Source organism: Arvicanthis niloticus, chromosome 7 (genome assembly GCF_011762505.2).
Source record: "Arvicanthis niloticus isolate mArvNil1 chromosome 7, mArvNil1.pat.X, whole genome shotgun sequence".
Taxonomy (NCBI): Eukaryota; Metazoa; Chordata; class Mammalia; order Rodentia; family Muridae; genus Arvicanthis; species Arvicanthis niloticus.
In genome coordinates, this window is record NC_047664.1 from 39,006,161 (window position 1) to 39,033,515 (window position 27,355).

A 27,355-nucleotide genomic window follows, 5' to 3' on the forward strand; every position below is an offset into this window, starting at 1 on the left:
AAGGATGTCATGCGTATGCGATATTTTGAGGCTGGTGTTTTGCACTTACCACGATGCTGCTGAGACTTGTTCACACCCTGTTCCACTGTGACTCATACCACAGACCAGCCCCAGGGTGGACACTCCATGGTCCACCAGCCATGCCCTGAGAGATACCTGGGACTGCTGAGTTCCTACTGTCTTGAGCAGGGCTGCATGAACTCCTGAACTCTCCTGTATCCCTGGAGGCAGAGCTAGCTCTAACAGCTGCCGTTAATCAACTGCAGCAAACGTTGTGCCTTAGAACAGCTCAGCATAGTATCTCCTGTGTAGAAGAGAGAGAACAGCAAGGCAGCCCTGGGCTTTCTCCTGCCCCAGATCTGGGCACTGCACACGACAGCCTCCACGTCCATTCACAGTAGGCAACAGTGCCTCTCTGGCCTGCACTGTCCCACCCCCCTCTAATCCCCATCTTCTACTCTCACTTCCCTCACCTTCCATCAGACACTTGTAACTACAGGACCTTCCCAATTATCTGGGGAATCCCACTAACCGAGGGACACGTAGTCAGCAGCCATAGCTTCATTAGTTCACATTCCATACAGTAATGCAGTCACAGTCTCCAGGGACTGGGGGGAGGGGAAGATCTGAGGACCACTGTTATACCAGATTCAGCTGCACTGCTCTGCTCAGACCCCAGGAGCCTGCCAGGCCCTCTAGGACCTGGCCCAAAGGACTTCACAAGGCCAGGGGGGAGGGCAGGGGTGACTCAATTGTGGTCCCAGGACCCCTCATGCCACTGAGTTTCTTGTCTGAGGTGGATGTGAGCAGAGTCAGATGCCATTCGATATGATGGCTCTGTGCACCTGGTGTTCTAAAGACACCACATCTCCTAACAAAGGAGAATGCTTGTAAGCCAGCTCATAGCCCCAAGACAGGAGCCTTGGTTTCTGGGTACATGCGGATTCCTGGCATATGAATGGTCACCACACAGCACAGGGTTTGAGTCAATATCCTCATGCTGACATCCACCAAGGCACCAAGAGGTGCTCACTGGTCTCTGCTCTTCAGACCGCCCAGCAACCCCCATGGTGGTGGCACAGTACAGACACCCCAGTGCCAAGAATATGGCCAGCCACCATGATTGCTAACTTTCCCATGAACATTACAACTTCACTCAGCTATGAAAAGCTATCTTCCTTCCAAGAAGTGGATGAAATTATGTCGCCTCTCGGTGTGAAACACCATCTGTGCAGAGCTGGGAAGAATCCAGCACTCCTAGTCAGCTTGAAATTCCCCTCTTCACTCATATATGATCACTCCAGCTCCGACCTGGAACCCCCCCCCCCAACTATTATATACACAGTACAAACACAGTGGAGCTTCTTATCCAGCAGATTCTGAAGGGCTATCATTGAGGCATAATCAATAGCACCAGCAACGAAGAGAAACCCAACAAATGAAGTTCTCAAGCCAGAGACGCTATCAGAAAGATAGCCTCTTTGTCGCTGTTTTATAGAGGGACCCATGGGCCTGAAGGAAAATAGCCACTGAAAGACAAGCAAGCAACACGGAGAGGGAGCAAGCGGGCAGATGGTATCAGCCAGCCAGCGCCAGGACTGCTGAAGAGGCAAATGGATGAAGACTCAAAGGGATGTCAAAAAAAAAAAAACCCACAGCGACAAAAAAATTATAGAGCCTGCCAGGTGTAGTAACATACACTTTAATCTATGTCAGAAGTCCTGGCTGGGCTGAGAGAGTTCCCCCAAGTGCTGTAGGATTCCTGGCCTGGCTTGGCTTGGGGGACATGTGGGAGAAGGCTTTGTGGGGACACTCAGAGGGTTCCCAACCTTACCATTCCCACTACTGGGAAACCACCCAAAACCTCTCTGGTACCCACAAGCACATCCAAAAATTCAGTATCAGAGAGACCAGTGTCCTCTAAGGGGCTCCATCTGATCCACGAAACCTGGTCCCAGTCTATCCAGCTCAGAGCCCTGGCTGATAAGACTGGAAACCTCTGTGTTTTGTTCAAAGCACAAGGGATCTGGCTGTCACCTTGTAGGGGAAGATGCTGAGACCTCAGGGAGTCCAGAACAGTTCCTGGACCTCTGTGATGAATGTGGGCTTGTCTAATCTCACCTATCTTCCACAGAACCCAAACCATGGGTTAGCCTTCCGCAAGAAGCCTTCATACAGCAATTATAGACTCCTTGGGTTTATACCATGAGCTGGAAGAGACCTGCATAGATAAGACCAACTGTCAGAATCCCATCAGCCTTGAAAAGTGTAGTTACTCCTGATACCTGCTCACAATGCTGAGACAAAAGCCTAAAGTTGTCAAGACCACAAAATAGCAAGGACCCAATGGAGCAAAAAGTCCTCTGGTCACATTAAGAGTCAGGTCTGAGTACAGAGTAGCCACCAAGCGTTAGATGTGGCCATCTCTCTCCAAACACAGATTCAAACAGGAGGAAGGAATGCTTATTCCTGATTTGCAATGCTAAACAGCTGACCTGATAAACTTCTGCTGGGTGTCAGGTCAGCCTGGCCTTTCCAGAAGCTTCAAGCTGACACAAGAGGCAGTGAGGTCAATTATCGGTGAGAAGTATTCCAGCAACGACAAGGATGACAAGGACAAGTGACCCTCAAATAGCACGCTTGTGCAGAGCCTGTCTACACCAAGGATCTTGTTCCCAGGAGCTTCTAGCATTGTAACCAACACTACAAACTAGTGTTTCTAGTATTGTAGCCAATACCCCCACCCATCCAGAGTTAGGGAAGGGCTCCTGCATGGTAGCCCCACTTGCAACCTGTCAATCAAAAGTAGAGAAGCCTGGTCCAGCTGTGGGCTACCCTGAAGAGTCAGGTCAGCTTCTAGAAACTAGTGGGTCAGCTGAGGCCTCCCTTAAGCCTGCACTGCAGCCCAGCTTTCACTATACCCAATCTTGCCTCTTTCTCTTCCTTCTGAAAGGTTTCAGCAAATGTCCTGCAGGCCAGCCTCCCTCCAAGGGCCAACTCCCCAAGAAGGCCAGTGACTACACATAGACAGACACACACAGACACACACAGAGAGACGCACACGCACATGTGCACCAGACTTCCAGGCTCTGTAGCAAGCAGGCATCTTGCCAACACTAACAAAGATTCATTCCCTTGCTTAGGGAAATGACAAGCAAGTCATTTCTTCTCTTTCCACTAATCTGCAGATCCCAGGGATCATCTACAGCCTACGGCTCACAGTCGGATTTTGAAACATCATCCAACAGTCTGGCAGGGTGGGCTAGCTCTGCTCACATTTACAACAGCCAATGCATGTGTGGTTAGTCCACAGTATTGCTGCTGCTTCTGACTCACTGTGCTCTGCTTTGCTGCCCTGTCCCCTCCTTGCTACTTCAGTTGATGGTATCTTCCTGCTCTCTCATCTCCTCCTCTCCAGAAGTTAACAGACACATTATCCCAGTCTTTGCCCTGCATTAACTCATACAATAAACTCATGGTCTGCAGTCAGACATCTTGGACATCCCACATCTGCTCAAACCCATCAGGCCTTCATCTCATTCTTGAGAGGCACGGGCTCCCATCACTCCACACAGCAGCTGCTATTTGGTTGTGCCCACATGCACACAGGCATCCCTGCCCACCAGCACTGCTTGCTTCCCACTCCTTGCTTCTGACTTTGATTTCTTTTGGAGCCTATTTTCCAGGGCTTTTTCAGCAAGGATTTGGGGGTGGTTACTTTTTTATCTTCATCTAAAACTGTCTTCCATTCCAGTCTTCTTTCAAAACTACAGCTTAGCTGAGACCAGGACTCTGTTCCTCTAGCCCAAAAAGATCTCATCCACGGACCTCTGGGACACCAGTCTTTACTCAACCCAGCTGTTAACACACGAGGAGACAGACTTTTACCAGCCCAGCGTTTTTCCCTCTGGCTCCTTAGATTTCTGTGCTCTGCAATGTGAGGGTTTAGGTATGGGTAGTGTCCTCCAAGCATCCATGGCAACTGAAAACCTGGGAGAAGAGACCTTTAAGAGGTGGGACTTGGTGGGAGGCCCTTAAGTCATTGGGACCACTAACAGGAGAGTTGAAGTAGAAGTTCCTGGTTTCTTTGAAAAGTTGGTTATATCATATGATGGTTTTGCTGAGACAGACAGATAAAAGGATGTTTTGCTGAAGCAGACACAGGTGAGAGGATGCATGTTTAGAAAGAATATAAATATGACCCCACAGACAGTGGAACAAGGCTCCGGCATTGGTTTGCCTTGCTCTGCCTCACAAGTCTTCGCTGACAATGCTTTTCTATTGGTTTGCCTTACATTGTAGTGGTGATCTTTGCTTGTTTTGACTTCATAATGAGTAACTCACCACAGAACTTCTTGTGATATTCTAGTGGCTTCTTGCTGCTTCCAAGGACTCAGGCCGATTGACAGAGCCTCACAGTGTCTTCTAGACCAAATTGCCAATGCTCTTTGATGAGTGCTGCTTGCCTAGTGGACTGGACTGCTGACAAGGAAGAATGGAATCGCCCCAAAGAACTATTTCTAAACAGGTACACAACCCCGGCTCCCAAGTAAGCTTTCTTTCCCACTACCTCTGGAGGGAGGGGTGTTAGAAAGGAGGTTGAAGCATTTAAGAACCCTCAGTAAAGTAGGTTTTGAAAATTCTTAGCTTACAGATAGTAGCCTCTCTGACTTCATGATTGGTGATGGAAATTCCTACACACACACACTCACTCACACACACACACACACACACCCCAAGTGCCTGTCATTCACAGCTCTCGGCAGCAGCTAAACCAACAGGACCATCCGATGTTGGATTTAGTTCTGCTTTGCCTTCTATTACTGTGATAATAAACTATGACCAAAAGCAACTTGGTGAGAAGAGAGTTTACTTCATCTTACAGCTTATAGTCTGTCACCCAGGGAAGTTAAAGCAGGAACTGAAACAGAAGCTGTGGAGAAACACTGCTTACTGATCTGCTCAGCTTGTTTCTTATACAGCCCAGTACTGTCTGCCCAGAATGACCCCACCCACAATGGGCTGGGCCCTCTCACAACAAGAAATACCTCACAAGCCGATCTGATGGGACATTTTCTCATTTGAGGTTCCCTCTTCCCAGATTACCCTAGCTTGTGTCAAGCTGACAAAAACTAACCAGCACAGACTTAAACCTTAAAAATGTAAGCCACATAAGCCTTGTCTCTTATGAAGCTGCTACGTCTTACCCACAGTCCCACTCATGGACCACTTACCCATCTGGTACTTGGGCTTCCCAAACTCTGTCATTCACCTCAAAACACTCCCAGCCACAAGCTAAAGCACCTCCTCCTACACTGTTTTCTCTCCTGAAATCCCATTTGACACACTCTGACCTCCCCATCCCTCAACCTAAGCCAACACTCCAAGTGCTTCCTAGGATATTTCTGTGTACACACATTTTGGTGACTGGCAGCCCCAACCCAGCGAGGACTGGCCCCGTGTCACCAGAGTGATACTGTCATCACAGTGATGCTGTGCTGTGTGATTTCCTTGCTGAGCCTGGGATATGCAATGCCGCCTTTGCTCTGCTACCCAAAATCTCCCTTCAGACGACCTCCAGTGCTTGGAGTATAGCTCTGCAGTAGACTGCACCCCAACATGCACACACAGATCCTGGATTCCATTCCAAGTACTAGAGGTGGGTGGTGGGGGAAATCTCAACTGAGCTTTCAGCAGAATAAGAGACCATAGAACGCTGCTCAGAAGCCATCTTACCAGCCTCCATGGTCCTGTGATGCCTAACTCCACTATCCTGCCCAGCCAAAGCTTCACCACCTGGCCATGCTGCCCAGCTGAAGCTCTTATAGGAACTCCCCTTCCAGATCTATGTCACCAGCCTTGGGCTGCAGCTGGCCTTCACTCCTGGATCTAGAGGACTAACCTTCTCTCCTACCAACTCAGCACTGTCTGAAGTGGAAATTTCTAGTTGTGTCATATGATGCTTCCCCGAAGCAGACTCCTGTGATGTTTTGCTGAAGCAAGACCCCTGAGAGGACACGTGGTGTTTGGAGAGAGCATAAGTAGGACCCAATGGATTGAGATGGCACTTGCACAGCTAACCTTGCAATGCTTTGTTGGTCTCGCATCTTCACTGATCTTCACTTTGTTGAGAGAGAGGCATGGCAGAGAACTCCTCCTGGCATTCCTGCTGGTTCTGGTCACTCTGCTGACTTGTGCCAATTTGGTGAAGACCTGGCAGTTTCAGCTGGATCATGCTGCCCCTGCTGATTTGTGTTTGGTGACACTACTGAACTGGACTGCTGGTATCTTGACAACACAGGTTGGAATTGCCCCCCAAAACTACTTCTAAACAGGTCCACATCCCACTGACCTATTTACCATTTCATCCCCCCGACTTTTGGACGATGGGATAGAAATGGGATCAAAGCATCTGAGAACTCTTATTAAAACAGACTTTGAAAAATCTAAACCTATACCTGTCCTGTGCTTTTTTGTCATTTCGGACCATTTGTGGTGGGGCTGTCCATCTGCGATATCTATTCCCGACCCCTCAAACATGCCAGTCCAAACTCCAACTCCTGTCCTGCCAACCAGCTCTTCCATGTCTCCCGTTCTACAAACAGTATCCCTAACTCTCCCCTTCCACATCTAGACCCCACCCACCCCTGCCCAGGCTCCCAGTCTACCAGGAGCCACCAGCTGACCTTGCACTAACATCACTGTCCCCAACTGCCAGCCCTGCTCTTTTCACCAGCAAGCCTTGAATGATCCCCAAGAGCAGAGCTGATTCCTCTGTGGTCCCCACCTCATCTCTAGTGCTCCAGACTCAGACAGCAATTCAGCCAGACCCACCTACATCTCAGGTGCCCCCTGCAGTGAGGCTCTGAGGCCTTTGCCTCCATTCTGCTGCTGCTGTCTGTCCTTCCACTATCCCAGCTGAAGGGCCACCTATGTGAGGCTTGTCCCCTCCCTCGGGGTCAGGCCCACAGGACCCAACAACCCCCAGCACTCTCCATTCCTGCCCTGTTCCCTGACAAACTGCAACAGATCTAAGCTACACTCAGTTGAGCAACTTCTGTGTGTGGTTGAAGAGATTTGGGGATTAACCCACAACAATCAATCGGAGACACACCATCAGGGCACTTGCATCTTTTAGAAGCCCCAGGTGAAGGCCCAGAGCTGCCTAAGCAGAAAGAGTGGATAGGCCGGGATACAAAGATCCTCCTCCGAGTCGCTACAGGTGACCCGCCCCCGTCAGGGATGACAGGGATCATTTCCAGAAGAGTGGATGGCAGCTGGAAAACCAGAACAGCTAGCATCTCAAGAACCAAGACCCTAGACACCTTTACCCTGGTTATCTACTAACCTCAAAAAGTGCTTCAGGGACAGCAAGATGGCTGTGTGAGGAGATGTGCTGTCCACCAACCCTGATGACCCAAGTTCAGTCCCAGGGACCCACTCTTGCCTGTTGACCGACACTTGACCTGTCCCTACCTTTTGGCTATTTACTATTCGTAACATTGCTAAGAACGTGGATGTAGTTTTTATAGGAGGCTGACTGGCATTTATGTAGTTAATCATGATCATACATGGTTTCTTAGTTGTAATATTCCTAAAAATAACTGGAACACACTCTCACACGCTGACGATTACTGCCTCCCAACTCCCTGAGAAGACAGTGCAGCACCTCGTCTGGTTGTCAAGCGGAGTAGGGCTTGGCTAGAGAAGCTCACCACAGTAGAGACACAGCACTGGCCACGTGGAGCTGAGAGGACCTCCACTCCCTGCCACCCCCCTGCCTCCACCCAGCATGAAAACAATGAGAAATGGAAGAGCTTTCAAATACAGTAAGAGGAAAACCATCCATTCATCAAATCCAACTACTCTACATAAATTACCATAATAGAAAATGCTCCATTCTACTTCTCCTTAATCTATTCAGATCACTTGAAAAAAAATCTATTCATTTTTGTCTTTCCCCTTTAAACACTTGGATTGCCCATCAATATCTAAGTTTCTTTGCAACCCAACTGTGGAAAGCACAAAAGTAATTGTCTCACCAAATGGGATCCATTTAAGAGCTGACAACAGCCACACTTCCTTCCTGCAGAAAATGGGACTTTGCTGACATGCAAAGGACAACGATGGTTTCTGTTTCAGCTCTGAGGTCTGACAGGCCTCAGCTCTGCCTCAGCATGGTTGTGAGCCTGCATTAAGCTCACTTGTCCTTTCCAAGTCATCATTTGTAAAAATGAAGTCCACTGGAATAGTACGGTATAAATGCTAACAACAACAAACCAAACCTCTGTGTTTATCAACAGAAGTCTGTCTCTCCCACCCACCTAGCATGGCCAACCAGAAACTGGTGGAATGGAAAGAAGCTTAAGTCCCAAGCTATCATTTATACCAGACTCCTTCCCCCTTAAGACCTGCCACCCTGTGGCTCTGGAGTCTTAGCCTGGACCTTGAGCTTCCAGCCACCAAGCAAGGAATACAATCCAACGGTGAACGGCTTGAGAGACAAGATGGTCCATAGCTGTCTTAGTGGCTACCATTCAGGCCTAGTCATCCCAATAACAGGAAGGCGGTGCCTGGATAGGACAATCACTTGGCAGCCAGCATCCCTTAGAAAAAGAATGAACAGTGTGGCTCTCATGTGCTACAGGTCTCTGTGGTTAAGTCCTTCAGGATCCCTGTCTTAACCTACACCAGTGTCTGCTCTCAGCACTAAGAAAAAAAAAGGGCAGGGCAGTGTGAAACTGTGGAGACTCTTACAGCCTCACAAAGACCTGAAAGGAGCAGCTGAAGGCTCTCATAGCCTCTGGGGCTCCTGCAGTGAGTCCACACCCTCTTATCCTACCCATGACTTCTACTGACACCTGCAGCAATCGGGACTGAGCTACCATTATGAGCCTTTACTCCCCACAACTCTGCATGGCAGGTCCCATCACCTTCTCCTGACAGCTAGGAAAATTAAGGCACAGAGCTGGGAGGGATAGGTAAAGGATTCCCACTCAAGCCCTAGTGGGGAAGCCCCTGCTGCCTTGTCTCTGGACCCAGTGCTATACAGTCACAAAAGCCATGGCCAGAACAAAAACCCAGGACAACTTAAAGTGAGAGAAAAATCTTATAATTCCCAGAATTCTAAGCATTTGTTTCTCTTTGAGCTGGGGTTAGCTCACTGTCACTCATCTCTGCAGAGCATATGCCGCACTGGTGGGCTCTTGGGTGTACATCTCTGTACACTTACAAGAAACATTGCTGTTATCCTAGTAGTTCTAAGTGCAGGTTCTAAAGTCACCTTAAATACCATCTCTCCTCTACAGTCTGAATGAATGTAACCACTGCCCCATACAGTGTGGGGCAGTGTGCACACCCTGGCTCCCTTCCCCCACATCACCTTCCTGGATGCCAACTCCAAATATCAATTAAGTGGAGCTTCACTTCCAGCTATGACTCTCCCATTTAACAGAAGTCATATCACACATTTCCAGTAAGCCTGCTGCTCTGCTGGGGAATGGACACTGACAACGTCCCTCAAAAACCAATACCGGCCCTGCCTACTGTGCTGCCTCTCCCTCGCACAGCAGGAGCAGTGAGGCCCCACACTCCCCACTACAGAAACCACAAGAAAGCCTGGGAAATGAGACCAGCTTCCTGCTGGGAGACCTGCATGAAGGAGGCCTAAAAAGCCACCTCAAACTCCCTAGCCCGCCCTAGAACAGCCTGAGAGAGCTAAGTCTGAAGAAAGGCTCTGGAAGGGGTGGGAGGAGGAGGCAGGTGATGGGAACCACCACCCTCCTGCCCCAACCCCAGACATGCTCCCACCTATCACTGCACTTCCAGGTACCACACAGGTTGGCCATCAGTCAAGAAGCAAGGGGTGGGGGTGGGGCACGTGGGGAGGAAGCTGGTCAGAGATAAGCGGCCAATAGGATGGTCTGTGGCAGGGTGGGCTGACACTGGATTGAGAACTTGAAAGGTCCCTGACTGTGGATCTGGACCCTGGCCAATAGGATGGTCTGTGGTGGGGTGGGCTGACACTGGATTGAGGACTTGAAAGGTCCCTGACTGTGGATCTGGACCCTGGCCAAGTAAGGCTATGGAATATGGCAGGAAGTAATGAGTTTGTTGTGCGACCATGAAGTCCTGAGTTTGGTTTCCCAGCACCACATAAAAGCCAGGTGGAGCACTGAACACCTGGAACTACCCTGCTGGGAGGGGCCAAGAGGGTTCCCAGGACCCCCCAGACAGAAAGCCAAAACACTGAGTCCAGGTTCACTGAGACACTTGATCTCAAAAAACAGCAGAAAGCAATCAAAGAAGATGCTCAAGGGCAACGTTTGGCCCAAACACACATACAATTAATTAATTGATTGATTGATTGATTGATTGATTAAAAGAAAAGTACTGGCAAGATGGCCCAGCATGAAAAGGTGCTTGCCACTAAGTCTGAAGACCTGAATTCTATATATGGAGAAAGGAGAGAACCATCAAGTCCTGAAAGTTGTCCTTTGACCTCTATGTGTGCACCATGGCAAGCACAGACCCCTGTACAATCAATCAATCAATAAAAATTTTTTAAATGTTTGTTAACAGAAAACACACCCAGCAAGTCTCACTGGCTTCCCTTGGTGAGGACCATCTCATCTGTAATCTGAACACTAAATGTTTGCAAACAGTATCTCCATATCACGCAATGAAGGACTGCAAGGAAACTCCACAGCAAAGGAACAGCATGCAGGTCAACAGCCACTCCCCTGGTAGTGGTCTGGAGCTGAGACAAGAAGGCTCTTTGTGGGGTGCATGTCTAAGTGAAGAAACTAGACACCACATCCACCATCCCCATACCCCTGACAAGCAGCATCACCTGCCAATCAATTCCTCCTTAAAGATAGAAAGTACAAATGCATCCTCCATCAATAGGCTCATCCATGACAGGCAAGAATTCCAGCTTAGGCAGGGTCTCAGCCTAGGGTCCTTATCCTCTTAGGCCAGCTTCCTCTCTCTTGGTAACCAGCAATATCACCCAGGTCAGTCAGAGAAAGCTATAGCCAAGCTAAAAACAAGCTTAGACCTTTGTTTCAGAGAAAGTCACCAACTGCCTCCCCTTTCTGAAGCATACATTCTTTCTGAGAAAGTCTTTGCCTGCACTCTCTAAGCAATATGGACAGCTCAGCCTCTGAGCCTTAACCACCAGAGCCTTTTTCTCACAGACACTAAACCCAGAATAACAGGAGTCTGACAGTGCTTCATCAAGGAAAAAAAGCTGCTCAAAGGCTGACTTTAAGAAAATCAGTGAAAATATAATGCTTTGACATGTCATTTTAACAGTAACTATTATATTATTCACCAGGTATGTTTTTCCTCCAACTCAAATAGTTTTCAGTGCTTTGAAAACCAAAACTTTTGTCATTTAGAAAATGATCTAGGCATTTCCCATTGCTTTTTTGAACTGTAGGGATAACATTTTTCAAAATATTTTCACCACAAGTTATGAACATGGTCTGAATGTGTTCAGTTTTAAACCAAGCAGCAGTTACATTTAAATGTTGTTTAAATGGTGTATCTAAATAGGAAGTGAAAGGGGATCCCGTCCAAAGCAATCTCCCTGAGACATCCCCCACTGCTAGCATTTAACTCTTTCAGGCCCAGAATCATCTCAGGACCAACTCTCAATTCTCTTGTGCCAAAATATGTTCAAATAAGTAGGAAGGAGAAACATAATCACCTTATAATTAGAGACAAAAATCTAAGCTTTGGTTTGAAAAACTAAAAACTACTAGGATGCCCTAACATAACCCAAATGCTTCAAACAATCAAGACACTGAAATTCAGTGACAGATCTCAAACAAGAGATGCCTCACGATTAGACTGACCACAGGGCATTAGCTCTGGGGATAGTCATGGCCAGAGCAAGATCTCAGACAGAGACGTGGCTCAAGTTCAGAGGTAAAGGACAGAATCAGACAGCTTACTGAGAAATTACAATGAGGAAGAGGTCAGCTGTGGGGGGACTCTAACTTATCTTGTCCCTTTTAAAAAGTACGTGGCTTTGGGCTGAATCACCCAAAGTTACTAACTCAGCTCTCCACTTGCTATGGTCTGCACTTAGAAAGCAACTGACTGCTGAACAGAGAACGGTACAGACATTATACTTTACTTTGGGGCACAACTTCAAGGGAAGGCCACTGTGAATTAGGTGTGAGTGATAACCAATAGGGACACAGGCTCTGCTCCTTCCTTTCCAACAGCTGAGGAGGGTCACAGAACACACCTTTCCCACTGTGGCACTGCTGGAAACAGCACCTGGAGCCCCCAGCACTCCACAAGCATTCAGAGAGACAGGGATGTAGCTGGGCATGCAAACAGTCCCACCTGCTCCCCTGACATTTGTTATTGAAAAAGTAAATCCCACCCCTGCAATGACTTTTTCAGCATTGAACTTGTGTTGTTGTTTGGTTTTGTTTTTCTTGTCTTTCTCATTCAATGGGGAAAAAACCTCACTCCTTGTACAGATAAGCAGAGCAGGAGCTGCTGCAGCAGACCCACTAATCAACTGCAGGCAGGACTGAGCACACTGAAGGGATTGCAGCAAAGAGAGGGCCAGACGCCTAGGGCGTGGCTAAGGGCAAGCAAGACTCAAACCACACCCATCTCAAGGGTCCCAAGGGCCCTCCTCCTGACAACCCCCCAGTCTATTTGCCCACTACCAGAAAAACAGGAGCACGAACCGCTGCTGCGCACCAGCGTAGAAGAATCCGGAATACCTTCTGGCCAGTCCAGGCTGATCAAGGGCGGCCCCATGCTTTGTAAGCCTTCACCACAATACTCTCTAACCCAAGGAAAAACTTCCCGACCTCGGCAGACAAAAAACGTAACAGTTTCAGATCCCTGAACGTCCCCCAAACCTCGAATGCCAGTCTTCCAAACAGACCAGTTGTCTCTCCAGAACGCTCGCCCCACCCGGAGAGACCATTCACAGAGTCTGGGACAGAAACCCTAAACCAGGAAATATGGCAAGTCACGGAGGGAGAGGGGTCAGTTCCTTGGGTGGGCCAAAGAGAAGGAGGCCTCTGACTTTGGAGACACCAGGACGCAGCCGCTACACTGCTCCCGCCCTTAGTCTTTGCAGTGACCCCACCCAGGTCGTGACCCTCTGAAGACCTCCAGCGTTGGCGTCCCCTGACTCCACCAACCCCCAACATGCAGCTTCGGATGCCGCAGATGCGTCCTGGATCTCCGCTGGATCCTAACTTTGCACCGCCCAGCCGCAAGCAGAGCGCACCGAGTCCGGCTCCCGGCTGCCAGCCCCAGGCAGGCAGCGGGTCGCAGCGCCCGCAGTGCGACTGGCAAGGCTGCCGAGGCGCGGGGTGCGCCGCCAGGACCCTTACTGGCTAGTAACCTCCGGCCCGTAGAAGCTACAAGCTCCAGGAGCCTCACCAGGCGACTGGGCAGAGGACTGGTCGAAGATCCAAAAGGGTGCAGGCGGCTACAGGACCAGGATAGTGATGCGAACTGGACCAAGATCCAGTTAGTCCGGTTTGGGATTGGGGACCGGACCGCGGTGTGAGGGACCTCAAAGATACAAGAAGAAGAGGTCTGACCAAAGCCTAGGGATTGGAGAAAGGGGAATGAGACGGTCGGTTCGCAAGTGAGAAGGGAGGGTAGGAGATCCCCTATCCTAGGCCAGAATAACTGTGGTGCGAAAAGATGAAGGAGCATCTGCGGTGAGGCAAGAGGGAACCAAGAGAACTAAGCACGCAGGCTGGGACCGCTAGGTACGAGCTGGGGCCCATCTAGTACCCAGACGAGGAGAAATATGACAGTACACCCAGGCCCGAAAGAAAGCCCCGTCTGGTACTGGAAAAGAGCAGTCAATGAGCGCCAGGTACATGGTCTGTCCAAGTCGCGGAATGCAAGGAAAAGGGCATCGCAAGAACCGGAGAGAGGGATTCATACAGGGCTAGAGAAACGAGGTCTGTCTTATCAAGGAGGGACCTGCAGGGTAAGGGAACTGGAGAGGGGAAAGCGCGACACCAGGACATGGTCCGCAGCTGGAGTCGCTCACCTTGGGTTTGTACAGCCACTTTCGAAATCTGTTCATCATCGCCGCGCCGGCCCGGGCCACGCTCCGGGCGGCCCTCGCCCTCTGCAGCGCTGTCCGGCTGCGGCGCGGGGCGGACACGCAGGCAGGGCCGGGACCTGCCTGAGCAAGCAGATCTTGAGCGCTGCGCGAAGCGCGGAGCAGCTGGCTGCAGGTGCGCCGGGCAGGTGCGCGGCCAGAAGGATGCTCAGCGAGCGGCGCGCGGCCGACCCAAACCCGCGAGCGGGCGGGAGCGCGGAAAGGCGCGGGCACAGGGTGCGCGGTGCTTCACGGTTTGCGAGCACCGGGCACCTCCGCTGGTCACGACCGCACATGCGCTGGAGACGCCGCACGCCCCCAGCCCGCCGCAAATGATGGATGGGGCGAGCCGGGTGAGGCCGCCAATCCCCGCCCAGCGCCACGCCGCACCCCACCCGGGACGCGCACCAAGGGAGGGCGGCTCAGGACTACAGGTCCCAGCGCCCACCGCGGGCAGGGCCTGCGCGGCGTTGCTAGGTGACAGCGCCTAAACGACGCCTAGGAGATCTGTGGGTGCGGGAGCTGGCCAGTGAGCGCTCCCGCCCGCGGTGCCTGGAGAGACGACGCGGGAGCAGGTGGAGGCCTAAAGAGGCCAAGAGCCCCGCAGGTAGGCGGGCAGGTTAAGGTGAGGGGCCGCCGTAGGGAGCCAGGCACAGCCCATCCTCACGTCTTCTCACTAACTTGTTTTCTCCAGTTCTCCAATCTTTGCCGATTTTCTGGCCTTAGCAGGCTACCTTTGCTCTTTTCTTCCCACTTCCTAAAAAATAGGGTGCCTTCTACAACCTCTGATTTATCTGCCCCACACCCCACTCCTCCCTTCTTCCTTCCCTCCCTCCTACTGTTAACAAGTGACCCAGATGACTATCTCTTAATACAGTGCCTGCACCCTCTACTGCCCTAGCAGGTCCTTCGCTTAGCCCCTCAGCCCTGGACCTGCTCAGCTTTGTACCCCACTTATTCCTTGTAAGCTGCTCTCTCCACCCATTTCTGTGTAGTTTCAGGCAGCCACGTGGTTTTACAAACACACATTTTTCCCCTCCAGCCTAAATGCTTGGATTAAGACGTGTTGCCTATGCTTTACTTTTTGTACAACTAACAGATCACCTTAGCGTCAAGATGTCCACAACTATATGCTCTCCCATCAAAACAAAAACAAAACAAACAAACAAACAAACAAACAAAAAAAACTAGGCATGGAGCTGGAGAGATGGCACAGTGGTTAAGAGCACTTGGTACTCTTAGCAAGGCTCTAGGTTCAGTTCCTAGCACCTCCGTGACTGCTCACAACTTTCTGTAACTCCATTTCCAAATAATCAAACCCCTCTTCTGGACTTCATGGGTCCTGCATGCACATGGTGCACATACATACATGCAGGCAAATACACATAAACATAAAAAATCAATCTATTTTTTTTAAAAAGGCCAGGCATGGTAACAAACGTTTATAATCCCAGCATTTCAGAGGTAGAGAAGATGGACCCCTGGGTCTCACTAGTCAATCTAGCCTATTTGGTGAGCACCAAGCTAGTGGGAAACTCTTGTCTCAAAACACAAGGTAGATGGCTCCTAAGGAATGACACTGAGGTCGTTCTTTGGCTTCCCCATGAAAGTGTACACACTTGTACATGCACCCATATATACACACATAAAAATAAGTAAAAATTTAAAAAGAAAAGTAAAAGCAGCTCTTTCCAAAGCCACCATCTTGTCCAAGTGAAGACTTTGAGCAGACACATGAATTAATGTCCAGTAGTAAGTAGATTAATAAATTATCTAGGGTTTGTCCATCCTTGGCCAACTCCAAAGCCTGGGGCTATTACTGTACAGAAGCTGTTTCTGTGCTTCATAGTTAGAAGTTGTCCCCGGGATAAAGGCTGAGCCCAAGGAGGTAGATATATCAGGATCAGGTTTAACTATAGGCAGAAAGAGCTCAGCATCATAGATTATCTTCCCATCCAAGAGGTGTGTGCAGAGGTAATTCTGGACATGCAGCAGGAACCAGCTTCTCCGGCTCCCATCCTTGACTTGTTTACTCAGGATTCAGGATGGCTGCACTGATCCTAGCCATCACCTCCTAAGCCCATGGACCTACTGGAAAAGAGAAGAAAAGAATGTCCTATACTTCTGGCTAACTCTACCAAAGTTTATTCTCTAGTATTTCCCAGAGATAGAAGAACTTGTACACACGGCCATAGCCAGCTTCCAAGAAGGCTGAGAAATGTCACTGGCCAGTTGGGTAACAATAGGTCCAAGTGAGAGTCAGGGTTTGTTGTTCAGGAGGAAAGGGAGAGTTGCAAGGAATGGCTCCGTAGCCTGTTGTAGGAATTCTTAATTCCAACGTAGGCTTTCTACCATTTAGCCTTTGACCATTTAGTTACCAGATAAAAGACACATACAACTTTCATATTTACAATAATCCTTAAACAGCACAAGAGCTGGACAGATACCTACCTTCTATGCAATTAGAATCTACTTTCCTATTGGTAACCCCAAATTATTACTTACTACTTACTGTGTTTCATCTGGGCTGCTCTTAACCTCAATTGGCCAGTGGCTCACCATGGTGGCTTCTCCTTCCTCCTGCACCTTCTTCTTCTCATGGTTCTTCTCTGACACCAAGCCCAGAAAACCTAAACCCCACCTATGTCTCTTCTGTCCAGCTATTGACTGTTGGCATCTTTATTTACCAATCAGAAATAACCTGGGGGCAGGGTTACTTAGGTCTATATGCAGACTCACCCCACCCCTGCACTTAACATTATGATACACAGTAAAAGACAAAACCTCACCAGTAGCCACACTTAGCAGAGCAGCTTTAGTTGTGGGAAAAGAAGGTATTTTCATTAACATACGTTTGAGGTGGCCTGGCTGAGACTGTTAAAGTGGGTTGTAGCTGATAGAAATGAACCCTTCTTGTCTGCTTCAGCCTGCCTTCCAGGTTACCTCAAATGCCAGACCTTTGAGCCCTGATTCAACAAGGGAGTTAAAGAGCTACAGATCAAGGAAATGAATCCACTTAGGAGCCAGATCTCAATTCTCAACTGTGAACTAAATGCTGAAGTACTTGAGATATGGCTCAATTACCCAGTGTGTGAGAGACACAGTGGGTTCTATCTCTCACACTTAAAGCAAGTAAACAGACAAATAAATTATTTTAAGTAAAGCTGAGTCTGGCTGTAGATATGTGGGGCATGTTATCCCAGCACTGAGGAAGCAGAGGCAGGAGGATGGAGAGTTTGAGGCCAGCCTCAATTACATATCAAAACAAAAATAAACAAGAAAAAAATAAAACCAAAAATCGATTGGAAGTACGTAAAGTTGAGGTGCTCGAAGCATGCTTCAGAGTTGACCGAGCCCATGCCTGTGCTCGAGCCATAGAGGTGATTGTTTTGATCAAGCTTTAAGGGAATTTCAGACGGGGTTCAGAGTCTACCCACCCTCACAGGGCACCTGCTCTTTGCCACAGGTGGGTGTGCAGATCCCTGCAAGGCAACCTCCACCCCACAGTGACCAAAGGGGTCAGACTAGAGAGGTAGAGACAGACTAGGTCCCCAGGAGCTCCCTCCACAGTGAGCAGAGGGGTCAGGCTGGACAGTTAGAGGCAGACTAGACTCCCAGGAGCTCCCTCTCCACCTCCGGTTTTGTTCTTTCATTCATTTCTTTTGAATACTTCTACCAAGGTCCACTCTGGACTGGGGAGGGCTTGAATTGATTCCTTCAATCCTCCTTGACTCAGGTCAGCCTAGGACACTTGATCCATCCTTTCTGCAGAGAAATACAGGCTCCACAGCAGGGGAGCAGGAAGCAGTCTTTGCTCCCTGGTACCCTGGGCAACCCATCCACATAAATTCAGCCCAACACCTTAGCCTTCAGATTGGAAACTTACTGACAAAAAGGAAAACTAATATTTCCATCAGAGTATCTAATGATGGTTAGTATGTCAACAGGATCTAGACCACCTTAAAGACCTCTGGACATGCCTGCCTGGGTGGGAGAGTATAATCTTGATTACTTTAACCATGCCGAAAGACTCACCCATCTTAACTATGGGCAGGTCTACTCCACAGGCTGGGGATACAGCCAGGGATCCTGGGCTGTGTACAATGACCAAGGAGAAGGCGAGCTGAGATCTAGGGATGCAGCCATCCCTCTGTTCCCCTTTGTGCATTGGATGCATTTTATTTCCATTCACATTATACATGCAATGTGGCTGTTGGCCAGGCTCCTGCTCTGTTGGCTCCCTGCCCTCACAGACTGCTGTCCTGAACCTGTGGAGAAGAGCAGCCACTGCTCAGCACTGGGTCCAGAACATTTGGTTTGTGTTCTGTTTTGTTCTGTTTTGTTCTGTTTTGTTTTGTTTTACTCGGTACTGAAGGTGCTGATGATGGAGTGCAAGGCCTGGCTATTTAGGCCGGTACTTCCTGGCTGAACCCCATTCCTAGCTCTCTAACAGGGAGTCTATAAAAACTCTTTGCCTGCCTGTGTTCTTCACTCTGGGTCCCGGGCTGTGTGTGCACTAGTCTCCTTTACCTCACATCTTTGACAGAGCAAGTGAGGCTTTAGAGGCCACACCCCAGGCTCACAGAAAGGAAATCTCTTTGAGGATAGGGAACCAGATTCCCCACTCCAAACTCCTGAATATGGGTTTTGTTCTCTTGTTTCCTTAGGAAATACTATCAGAGAATCTACTCCCCAGTTAAATGAGACAAAACTGAAACATATTGTATTAAGGACTCTCGTCAGTAAAAGTTTGGAAAAGCAGATAATTTATAGACATTTGTTGAGAACCGCACTAGTCCCACATTCAAGCGCCAAAAAATGTCTCCGCCCGAGCAAAATGTTGAGGCCCGGGCTGCCCAGCGTTTGGCGGCCACTGTATCCCGGTCGAAGCTGCCACTGCAGTCCACGGGTCGGGGTTCAGCAAGAGAGAGAGAGTGAGGACGGACTCGAAGAATGGAGACCAGACAGAGTGTGTTTCAATCCCATTTATTCTTCAGTCTCTCTTCCTCTAAGTGTCTGATTCTCTACCTTCTGCCTCTGCCTTTTATATGTCTCACTTCTAAGCCATGCCTTTTGGTCACACCTATAATCATGCCCTTAGGTCTTGTCTCTAAATCTGATCTCTAGGTCACTCTTAAGTCACACACCTTTAATCTCACACACCTTTAATCTCACAAACCCAAGGTATCTAAACCAAGATTATCAGAGTGTGCTCAGCTGTTGTAGACTATTGTAATCCAAGTCTCATGTCAGGGTATATGGCTCAAGATGGCTGCAAAGCTGATAGCCTCTTTCTGCTAAAAGTCGGCCCCCAACAGACATTGTGTGAGATAAATGTGGTCAAAGTACATTGTCCACATGTGTGGAACTGCCTAAGAATTAGAGACTTTTTTTAAAGATTAATTTATGTACATGAGTGTATGTACACCTGCAGGCCAGAAGAGGGCGCCAGATTACATTATAGATGGTTGTGAGCCACCATGTGGTTGTTGGGGATTGAACTCAGGACCTCTGGAAGAGCAGCCAGTGCTTTAACCACTGAGCCATTCCCCCAGCCCTGTCTTTTTTTTTTTTTTTTTTTTTTTTTTTTTTTTTTTTAAAGTCATTTTTTAAGCCTGAATGAAGCTTGGTGACAGAAACCTAGATGACCAGGCCCTAGGTTCAGTCAGCGTGCTCTTTCAGCCGGTTTTATCCTGGCCACATGTGACTATCTTTCAGCTCAGATGAGGAGCCTATTTTAGTTACTTACACCTCTTTCTATTTTTGTGTTCATCCTTCACAGATCACTCTAGGCCGAGGCCAGGTTTAAGTGAGAGGCAAGAACCTGCTCACCACACTTGCCAAGGCTTGATGAGCATTTAGTTGAGGTTTCTGCAAGGGACTCCTGGGCAAAGAAGACAGGCCTCAGGTATGTGAGCATATAACTCGATGTTGAGAGATTCCCTAAGTTTATGGGTGGAGGATTTGAGGTTCAGGGGCCATATGCAAGAGGCTTCTAAGTCAGGGAAAGACCCCAGTGAAGGGGGAGACTTTGGACTGAAGCTTGTAACATGCAACAGAACCTGGAAACAGACTCCTTTTTTGTTGTTTGTTTGGTTGGTTGTTTGTTTTTCAAGACAGGGTTTCTCTATGTAGCCTTGGCTGTCCTGGAACTCACTCTGTAGACCAGGCTGGCCTCAAACTCAGAAATCTGCCTGCCTCTGCCTCCCAAGTGCTGGGATTAAAGGCGTGCACCACCACTGCCCGGCTGGAAACAGACAATTGAGACCTCTCCACTTCTCCCACAGCAGCTGGGGCCAAAGCCCTGGGGCCCACTGCTCTTCCCACCCCACCCAACGCCCTCAGGAACTTCAGCTCAGTCTTGGTGCCTTAGGAGGGGGCCAAGCTGGGAGACCAGGTGAATGGAATTAAGACTTCACCTGACACATCCTCTATCTCAAAGGTGAGGCAGGGGGTGGGGGGAAGGATTCCCCTGCACACAAGTAACTGACACTGGAAGAGCTGGCAGCCTGCACCCCGCCACCCAGCAAGGACTCTGATAATACTGTCAGAGGCACGGGCAGTGAGAGCCAGTGTCTAGACATGTCTTTTGTGCTTGCTGTGTCTAGACATGTCTTTTGTCTTATAGCTGTACCTGGCTGAGAAAAACTGTTTTGCTGGGGCACATACTGAAAACTATAGAGATGGATAATCTTTTCAGAACTAATGTTCTCTCTAGACCTACTTGACAGTGCCATGTTTGCCACCAAGACATTAGTAACTAGGAGTTGGAGAACTTGGTAAATAGTGCTTCCGGGAGCCCAGCTATCCTCCTTCCCACCCCCTGCAACACACACACACACACACATACACACAGAGAGACACACAAAGGAGGAAGGACTTCCCTGCACCCACAGGCTGCCTTTAGCCAAGATTCCTGGAGTGTCTGAGATTGTTTTCTACTTAGGAGCAATCCAGAGTGGAACAAAGGGCCCCAAGAACTGTTCCAGATGAAGAGGGCAAAGGTCCTGGGTCCTGCATAGCCAATGACATCAGGGCTTGCAGAACTGGCCAGACAAGGGGTAGAGCCAGGACAGGAACAGACCTCCAGGGCACTGCCTCGCAGGTATAGTCTCAGGAAGGGGCCCTAGCTCCAACTCCTTGAGTAACACCAGGTCACCAGGCTCACTCAGCATGGAGACACACAAAGTCAGAGGGGAAGCCACAAGTCTCTCAGTCTATGAGGCAGTGATCCCAGCCTTTTGTGCTTGGATCTGCCCGTGTCAGCAGAGCTAAGTGGCTGGCCTTCTCTTTCCCTCCTAAGAGAAGCCACATTCAGAGAGAGGGTGAAATGGCCACTGGGCATGAAGCCCATCTATTGCTCATTCAGAGTGGTCATGCAATGGGGAGCAGAATGAGCAGTAGTTCCCGGAAGCCTCCTCTCAGGATTCAGGTCTGTCACCAGGAAGTTCAGTAGAGGTAACTTGAGTGAGCAGAAAGGGAGAGGACCCTAGGAGCCCTCAGAGTCTTTCTCCTATCGTCCAGCCTTCCTCCTCATAGGATGGGGTGGCCCCAGTGGGCAATCTCCATCGAGGTGAGTTTCACAGGGTGCAGGTCAGCCCCAGACCTCATGCTGTATCCAACGCCATACTTGGCTGCATTTGGCAAGTGTGGATCTGTGTTTGATGGACTGAATCTGCCATTGTCTAAAACAGAAGGCTACTGTCTCCTCCTGCCGCTTATCATCAAAGTCCCACTAACCCATGAGGAATCTACCATGAGATACCCATGAGGGTTTCTAGGCATAAGAAAAAGGTGCCCTGTTACCTGTCATCATGGGCTGAGCAGGGATGGAATCCTAGCTATGCCTTTTCTGGGTGCCCACGGAGCTTCCTTTCTGTGCCCCTAGAGCCTATTCATGGTACCAGGGCTTCAAACTGGAAGACTCCATGAGGCCTTTCTCAGAGAGACTGGTGGTACCTGTGTGTCTGCAGCCCTGTTGAGCCCCAGTTATGATTGCACTGGACCAGAATGCACCCAGTACATGGGGGCTTTGGCCCTCAGTGATTCCAGCCGTCCCCCACCCAACTATTCAGTGAAGCTTCCCAGGCAGCTCCTTCACAGAGAAACTCCCCCACCCCCCCGTCCCCAAAGATGGCAGAAAAAGCCCATTCTCTTCCTCTGGCTTTCTCATCTTGGCACCCACTAACTGTGACCCTATGGCAGTGATTCTCAAGCTGTGTGCCTCGACCCCTTTGGAGGTTAAGCAGATCTTTCACAGGGTCACACATCGGGTATCCTGATAGTCACATTACGACGCACAAGCAGTAGAAAAACTGCAGCTATGGAGTAGCAATGAATAGTTTCGTGGTTGGGGTCACCACAGCACAAGGAACTGTATAAAAGGGTCACAGCACGAGGATAGGAACACTATCCTAGGGCCGTCTCTAGGGCATCTTCTCCACAACCACATCCCCTTGGGTTCACCCTCAGCTTCCCACACCATGCCTGTTCCTCTCTGGACTTGTCAGAGGTCAAGCAGGACCTCTGACAGATGACCCTCTGGATCTAACCCTGATCCCTGCTAAGAACATTGGAGCACCTGACTCAGACAGCATGAGTTCTACAGAGGCCTCACCTTCTGGAGAGCTGTGTCCTTCAGTTCTGGAATATTCCTGTTCTCTTTCTCTCTTCTGTCTTTCTTAAACTCTCATTGGTATTTTGACCACTTAGAATAGCTCTTTGATCTTCCATGATCAGCTGGCTGGGCCTGGCGAGGCTGGCCAGGACTGGCCTTCACACTGAGGACCTTGCTTTCTTTTCCTGTTACAATGATGAATACTAACAAAAGTAACTTCAGGGAGAAAAGGTTTTATTTAATCTCACAGTTCAAAACATGGCCCATCCTGACGGGGAGGTCAAAGCAGCAGGACCTGAAGCAGCCGGTCATATTACATGCACAGTTAGGAAACAAACGGGTGAATGCATGTTGGGACTCAGTTCTCCATTTTATTTATTTTTTATTTTAATTGAATTTTTTTTTTTTTTTTACTATTTATTGTCTGTGTGAGCATGGGTCATGCTATTCACATGCCGAGGCACCTGGGAACTCCACAGGCTTTCCTGATTCTGTCATCTTCGCCTGCTCTGGGTAGAACTCACTGAGAAACCAGCCACCCAGAGGCCTGCTTTCTGACCTGAGCCCATCCTATGGGTCACCAGCCAGGGGGCTTTAATGGCTGACTTGAAACCTATGGCAGAGAGGGCTGAGGCTGGGGCTAAGTGCTAAGATAACAGTGTGGGCTCACCAAGGCCAAACAGACCCCTGCACAGCAGAGGCCTGAGATGAACTAACGAAATAGTGGGTTTGAGTTTACCCTGAGCCCAAATCCCTACCTCCAAAATCTCACTGTTCAACCCAGAACCTTCGTGGACTTCCTGTGGTGTGGATAAGGGTCCTGTAACCATTTCTGCCAACCTCTAAACTGGCAACTCAGAGGCTGTGGATAATGTGACTTGTGTCGGTTTGTCTTAGGACCCTGCTCCAAAGATGACCTACTATGAGAAATGCATTGAGATTGTGATAAAGCAGCTTGACAAGTTTAAGCCTGAGAAGGACAATCCTGAGCAATTCCTGGAGACAGTATTCACCTCCTTACAGCAGGTATGGTCAGGGTAGCTGCTTGGGTTTCTGAGTTTCAGTAATGTGTGTCATCTACATTTCACTTTACAGCAAGCAGCACGAGATCCATCCCTTCCTCTGGGGAGAAGTGTGAGGCAAGGCTGTCTAGAAAGCCAGTGGTCCATCTATAGGAACCCTTTGCCATGAGAAGGCTCCCAGCATCTAAAGTGCACATCAGACTTGACTCTACCCTGAGCTACAAAACCTCCATGGTGCATTATGGCATGCAGCCCCTCACAGGAAGAATTGTGACTGTGTGGACAGCGTCAGTGAGGGAGGCTGGGACCTACCTAAGGCCACCGTTCAAGGTGGATTGTGTCTAGCTGAAGAGGTCTTCAGTAAAGCATGGGGGCCCTACTCAGTGCTTCCACCCTTAGGCCCCACCTCAGTCTATGAGCTCTGCTATAACAGTCCTGAGGCTGGGAAAACTGTACAGAATGTAGCTGTCAAGGTTCTAGAAGCAGCAACGTGTCCCACTGCAGAAGGTGAGAGAGAGGCAGACAGGCAGAACATGTCTCTGGAATATTCCGCCTGAGCCTATCACAGTGGCAGCTACACTACCAAGTGAGTTTTGGATGGTTAAATCTCCAAAGCACATCCCTCCCCCATCAGACTCGCCACCCTCTCTAATGGCAGCTCCAGACTCTATCCAGGTTGCCATCCTATACACCAGCTCTGCAGCATTCTGATTGGCTCTCTGGACACTATCTGTTCCGAGTCTCCATCTCCCAGAGGCTTTGGCCTCTCCTTGTCAGGATACTCAGGAGAGTCACCCTACCTGCTACTAGGTCCAGTTCCTCTATCCAGCACAGACCTCTCTCCCCAACCCTAGACTCTTTCATCCAATGGTAAGTAGCATATATGTCCAGCCTAGAGCATAGACCTCCTCTTGGTCCCCACGAGTCCACAAACAGCTCATCTCAGCAGCCCAAACTCACTCATCAAGAACTGTGTCCCTTCCTTGCCCAGGTGAGGCGAGCACAGATCCCCACACCCCACCTCAGCCCTAGCGTAGCCCTTGTCTTAGTCACTGCAAAAGCTTCCTCTTGACTCTCTGTTGGGACACTGCCCTCCTCTACTTTCACCTCCCCACAGATATGACACAGAGGTCTCCTCTCTGCAGAGCCCCTCTGCTCCACTGTGCCCTGCCTGCTCACCTACCCATCCTCATGTCCACTCCACTGGCCATACTGCCTTCTGGTCCTTTCTGAGCTATCCAGTTGTTCCTCCACTGTCCTTGCAACTCCCCCCCATCCCCACCCACTTGGAATACCCAGCATGCTCTCTGGACTGCTAAGTTGTTCGGGGCTCTGATAGAAGGGCCCTTTCTTTCAAGCAAGACAGAAGTCAGTGTCATTAGTCTTTGATGACCATTACAGAAAACTGAGCTTTAGCGGTTCATAATTAGTTTGAGGCACTTTTTCTGTTAACGACCGATAGATTAACATAAATGAGTCCTGGCTGTCACTTGGCAAATCACAACGTCGTGACCATCTGTGTGCCTTTTCATGTGAGGCCTAGCACCATGATGCCATCCAGTGAGCTGGCGGCAGCGGATGGAGCTGATCTCTACCTCAGGCACAGAAGCAGCTCCTGCTTCAGATGTTGGTCCTTTCAGGTTATGCCAAAATCCTTCTGGAGCCAACATGGTTTGGGGCCCTGGGTACTGACCCAATTTGAACAGCACTTTCATCTCCAGCTGTCAGAAACCTGCTCTAATGTACTAACTGTCAGGTCAAGGCCAGAGATGCCACCTGCCAGAAAGTTACACAGCCTCTAGACTGCTAGGCAGAGGCTATAGGGCAGGGCACATGGTATGCAGCCCTAGGAGCATCTCAGTGTGGATGTGACCTTATTCGGATGCACTGTCAAGTAAATGGAGCTAAGTTACAGCTGGCAGCACAGAGCGTGGGTCCAGCTGCAGTAGCCTAGGTTCACCTGGGCCAGCCTGGCTGGCAGCAAAGAGCATGGCAGCCAGGCAATGATGAAGAGTCGGACTTTGAGAAACAGTGGATCCCTGGAAGCAGGATAGGACTTCCTAGGCAGAGGGACCTACCAAGATGAGGAGACCCCAAGAACCCAAGGTCCTGACCTGTCACTGAGAATGGGTAGACAGGAAGCCTAACAGGGCCTACGTGCTTAACCTTCAGGCCTGGTTGCTCAGTCTGCGTGGCTAGCCCATGGGGAGGTTGGTTGTGAGCATAAAAATGTCATGGCAGAGCCCAGACTGTGGGCAGGTGGGTATTAGCATAAAAAGAATCCACAGGGCTGGACTAACAAGAACATAGGCAGCCAGATAGCTCTGGGGTACACAGCCACGTGATAAAGGGAGAAGTTTAAAGGGGTGAACTGTGGGTACAGAGGAGCAGAGAGAAGGGGCAGATGTATTTGATGGCCACAGAGCCAGAGCCCATGGTTTCATTGTGGTTTGTGCTATTTTGTTGTCTTGTAAATCTTAGGATATCATCGTTTTAATGGCTGCATCATACTGGTTTGTGGGATAGAGCAATGATGCTTGACCCTTTGGTCACCCTGTTATTGGCCCCTGGTTCCTGTTTCTATTGCTGCCCAGATTTCCCCTGTACATTTCCTGTGTTGTGGAAGGTTTCCTTAAGTTCCCAGAAGTACACTAGCTCTGTTAATGGGTTGTGATATAAAGCTGTATTTTCCAAATTGCTTTATGGCAAGGCTCAGCATCAAGTGTCCCACCAAATTTCTTGGTGTCATACTGGCACTAGCAGGTACCCTCATTTTCCTTTTCCTCCAAAACTTAATTACTTTTCAAACCTTAATTTGAAAACCCTAATTACTTTTAAAAATAATTAATGTGTATCACACATGGGTCATCTTACCATTTGGCCCACCAAAGGCTCCTGTGGTGAAGGTCTTGCACCCAGTGCAGTGTTTAGACATGGGGTAATGGGCAATGATTGGACCCCATGGTTCTGACTCTCGGGACAGTGTCTTCCTTTGTAGTCCTGCTTGGCCTTGAACTCAGCCTGCCTCCACCTGAAGTGCTAGGATTAAAGGTATATACCAACCACTATGTCTGGCTAAGGGAACAGAATCTCTACTGCGACCTACTGGCACTTCCTGTCCTGCTTTTTCATTCAGGACAAGCTCTCGCAGAGTTCCTTTAATGCAGCATTCCTTTGGATAATGTTTTATTTCTCCATTTGAAAGCCTTTATATGAACTCGTTTTTCAGTTGTGGTGAAATGCACACGGATGGCATAACTTTTGACCATTTTAACTATTGTCAAGGGGCACAAAGCACACTCACAGGACTGTTCAGCCATCATGTCCATCCATCTCCATAACCTCTAACGTTCCTGACCTGAAACACTATCCCCATGAAATACCAGCTGCCTGGCTCCCTGTCCCCTCCCCTGCCACCTGCTTGCCATTCTTTCTGTCTCTGAGGATTCACCAATCCTCATATAGGAGAATATTTGCACAACACTTGTCCTTCTGTGTCTGTAGCATTTCACTATTTCCCATGTTTATTTTGTTTTTAGATCCACTTTGTCTTCATTCACCCTGAAGGTCCTGCCTTCCCAACCACTGGGGATATTGCCCACTACTCTA

At 49.3% G+C, this 27,355-nt stretch overlaps 2 protein-coding genes across 13 annotated transcripts in view; one reads left to right on the forward strand and one right to left on the reverse strand.

Annotated features, from left to right (window-relative positions):
- Zfyve28 (zinc finger FYVE-type containing 28) overlaps positions 1 to 27,355 on the reverse strand; it is a 128,950-nt gene that overhangs the window by 66,216 nt on the left and 35,379 nt on the right. For 4 of the 8 annotated variants that reach the window (XR_013111799.1, XR_013111797.1, XR_013111796.1 and 1 more), the window contains exon 1: positions 14,054 to 14,325. The exons of 1 other annotated variant lie outside the window; for it this stretch is intronic. Coding sequence is in view for 2 of the 7 variants with exons in the window: in XM_076938311.1 (XP_076794426.1) it covers positions 14,054 to 14,092 (39 nt within the window). In the remaining 5 variants the exon portion in view is untranslated. Of the gene's footprint in view, positions 1 to 14,053; positions 14,326 to 27,355 lie in introns of those variants that run through there. 3 more of the 8 variants (XR_013111798.1, XM_076938311.1, XM_034509504.2) reach the window with 3 other exon arrangements.
- The window catches only part of Cfap99 (cilia and flagella associated protein 99), a 43,624-nt gene continuing 30,609 nt past the window's right edge, over positions 14,341 to 27,355 (forward strand). For 2 of the 5 annotated variants that reach the window (XM_076938313.1, XM_076938316.1), the window contains exons 1-3: positions 14,341 to 14,714; positions 19,890 to 20,015; positions 23,622 to 23,750. In XM_076938313.1, coding sequence (XP_076794428.1) covers positions 23,637 to 23,750 — 114 coding nt within the window. In that variant the 5' untranslated portion in view covers positions 14,341 to 14,714; positions 19,890 to 20,015; positions 23,622 to 23,636. Of the gene's footprint in view, positions 14,733 to 19,889; positions 20,016 to 23,621; positions 23,751 to 27,355 lie in introns of all 5 variants that reach the window. The other 3 variants (XM_076938314.1, XM_076938317.1, XM_034509236.2) reach the window with 3 other exon arrangements.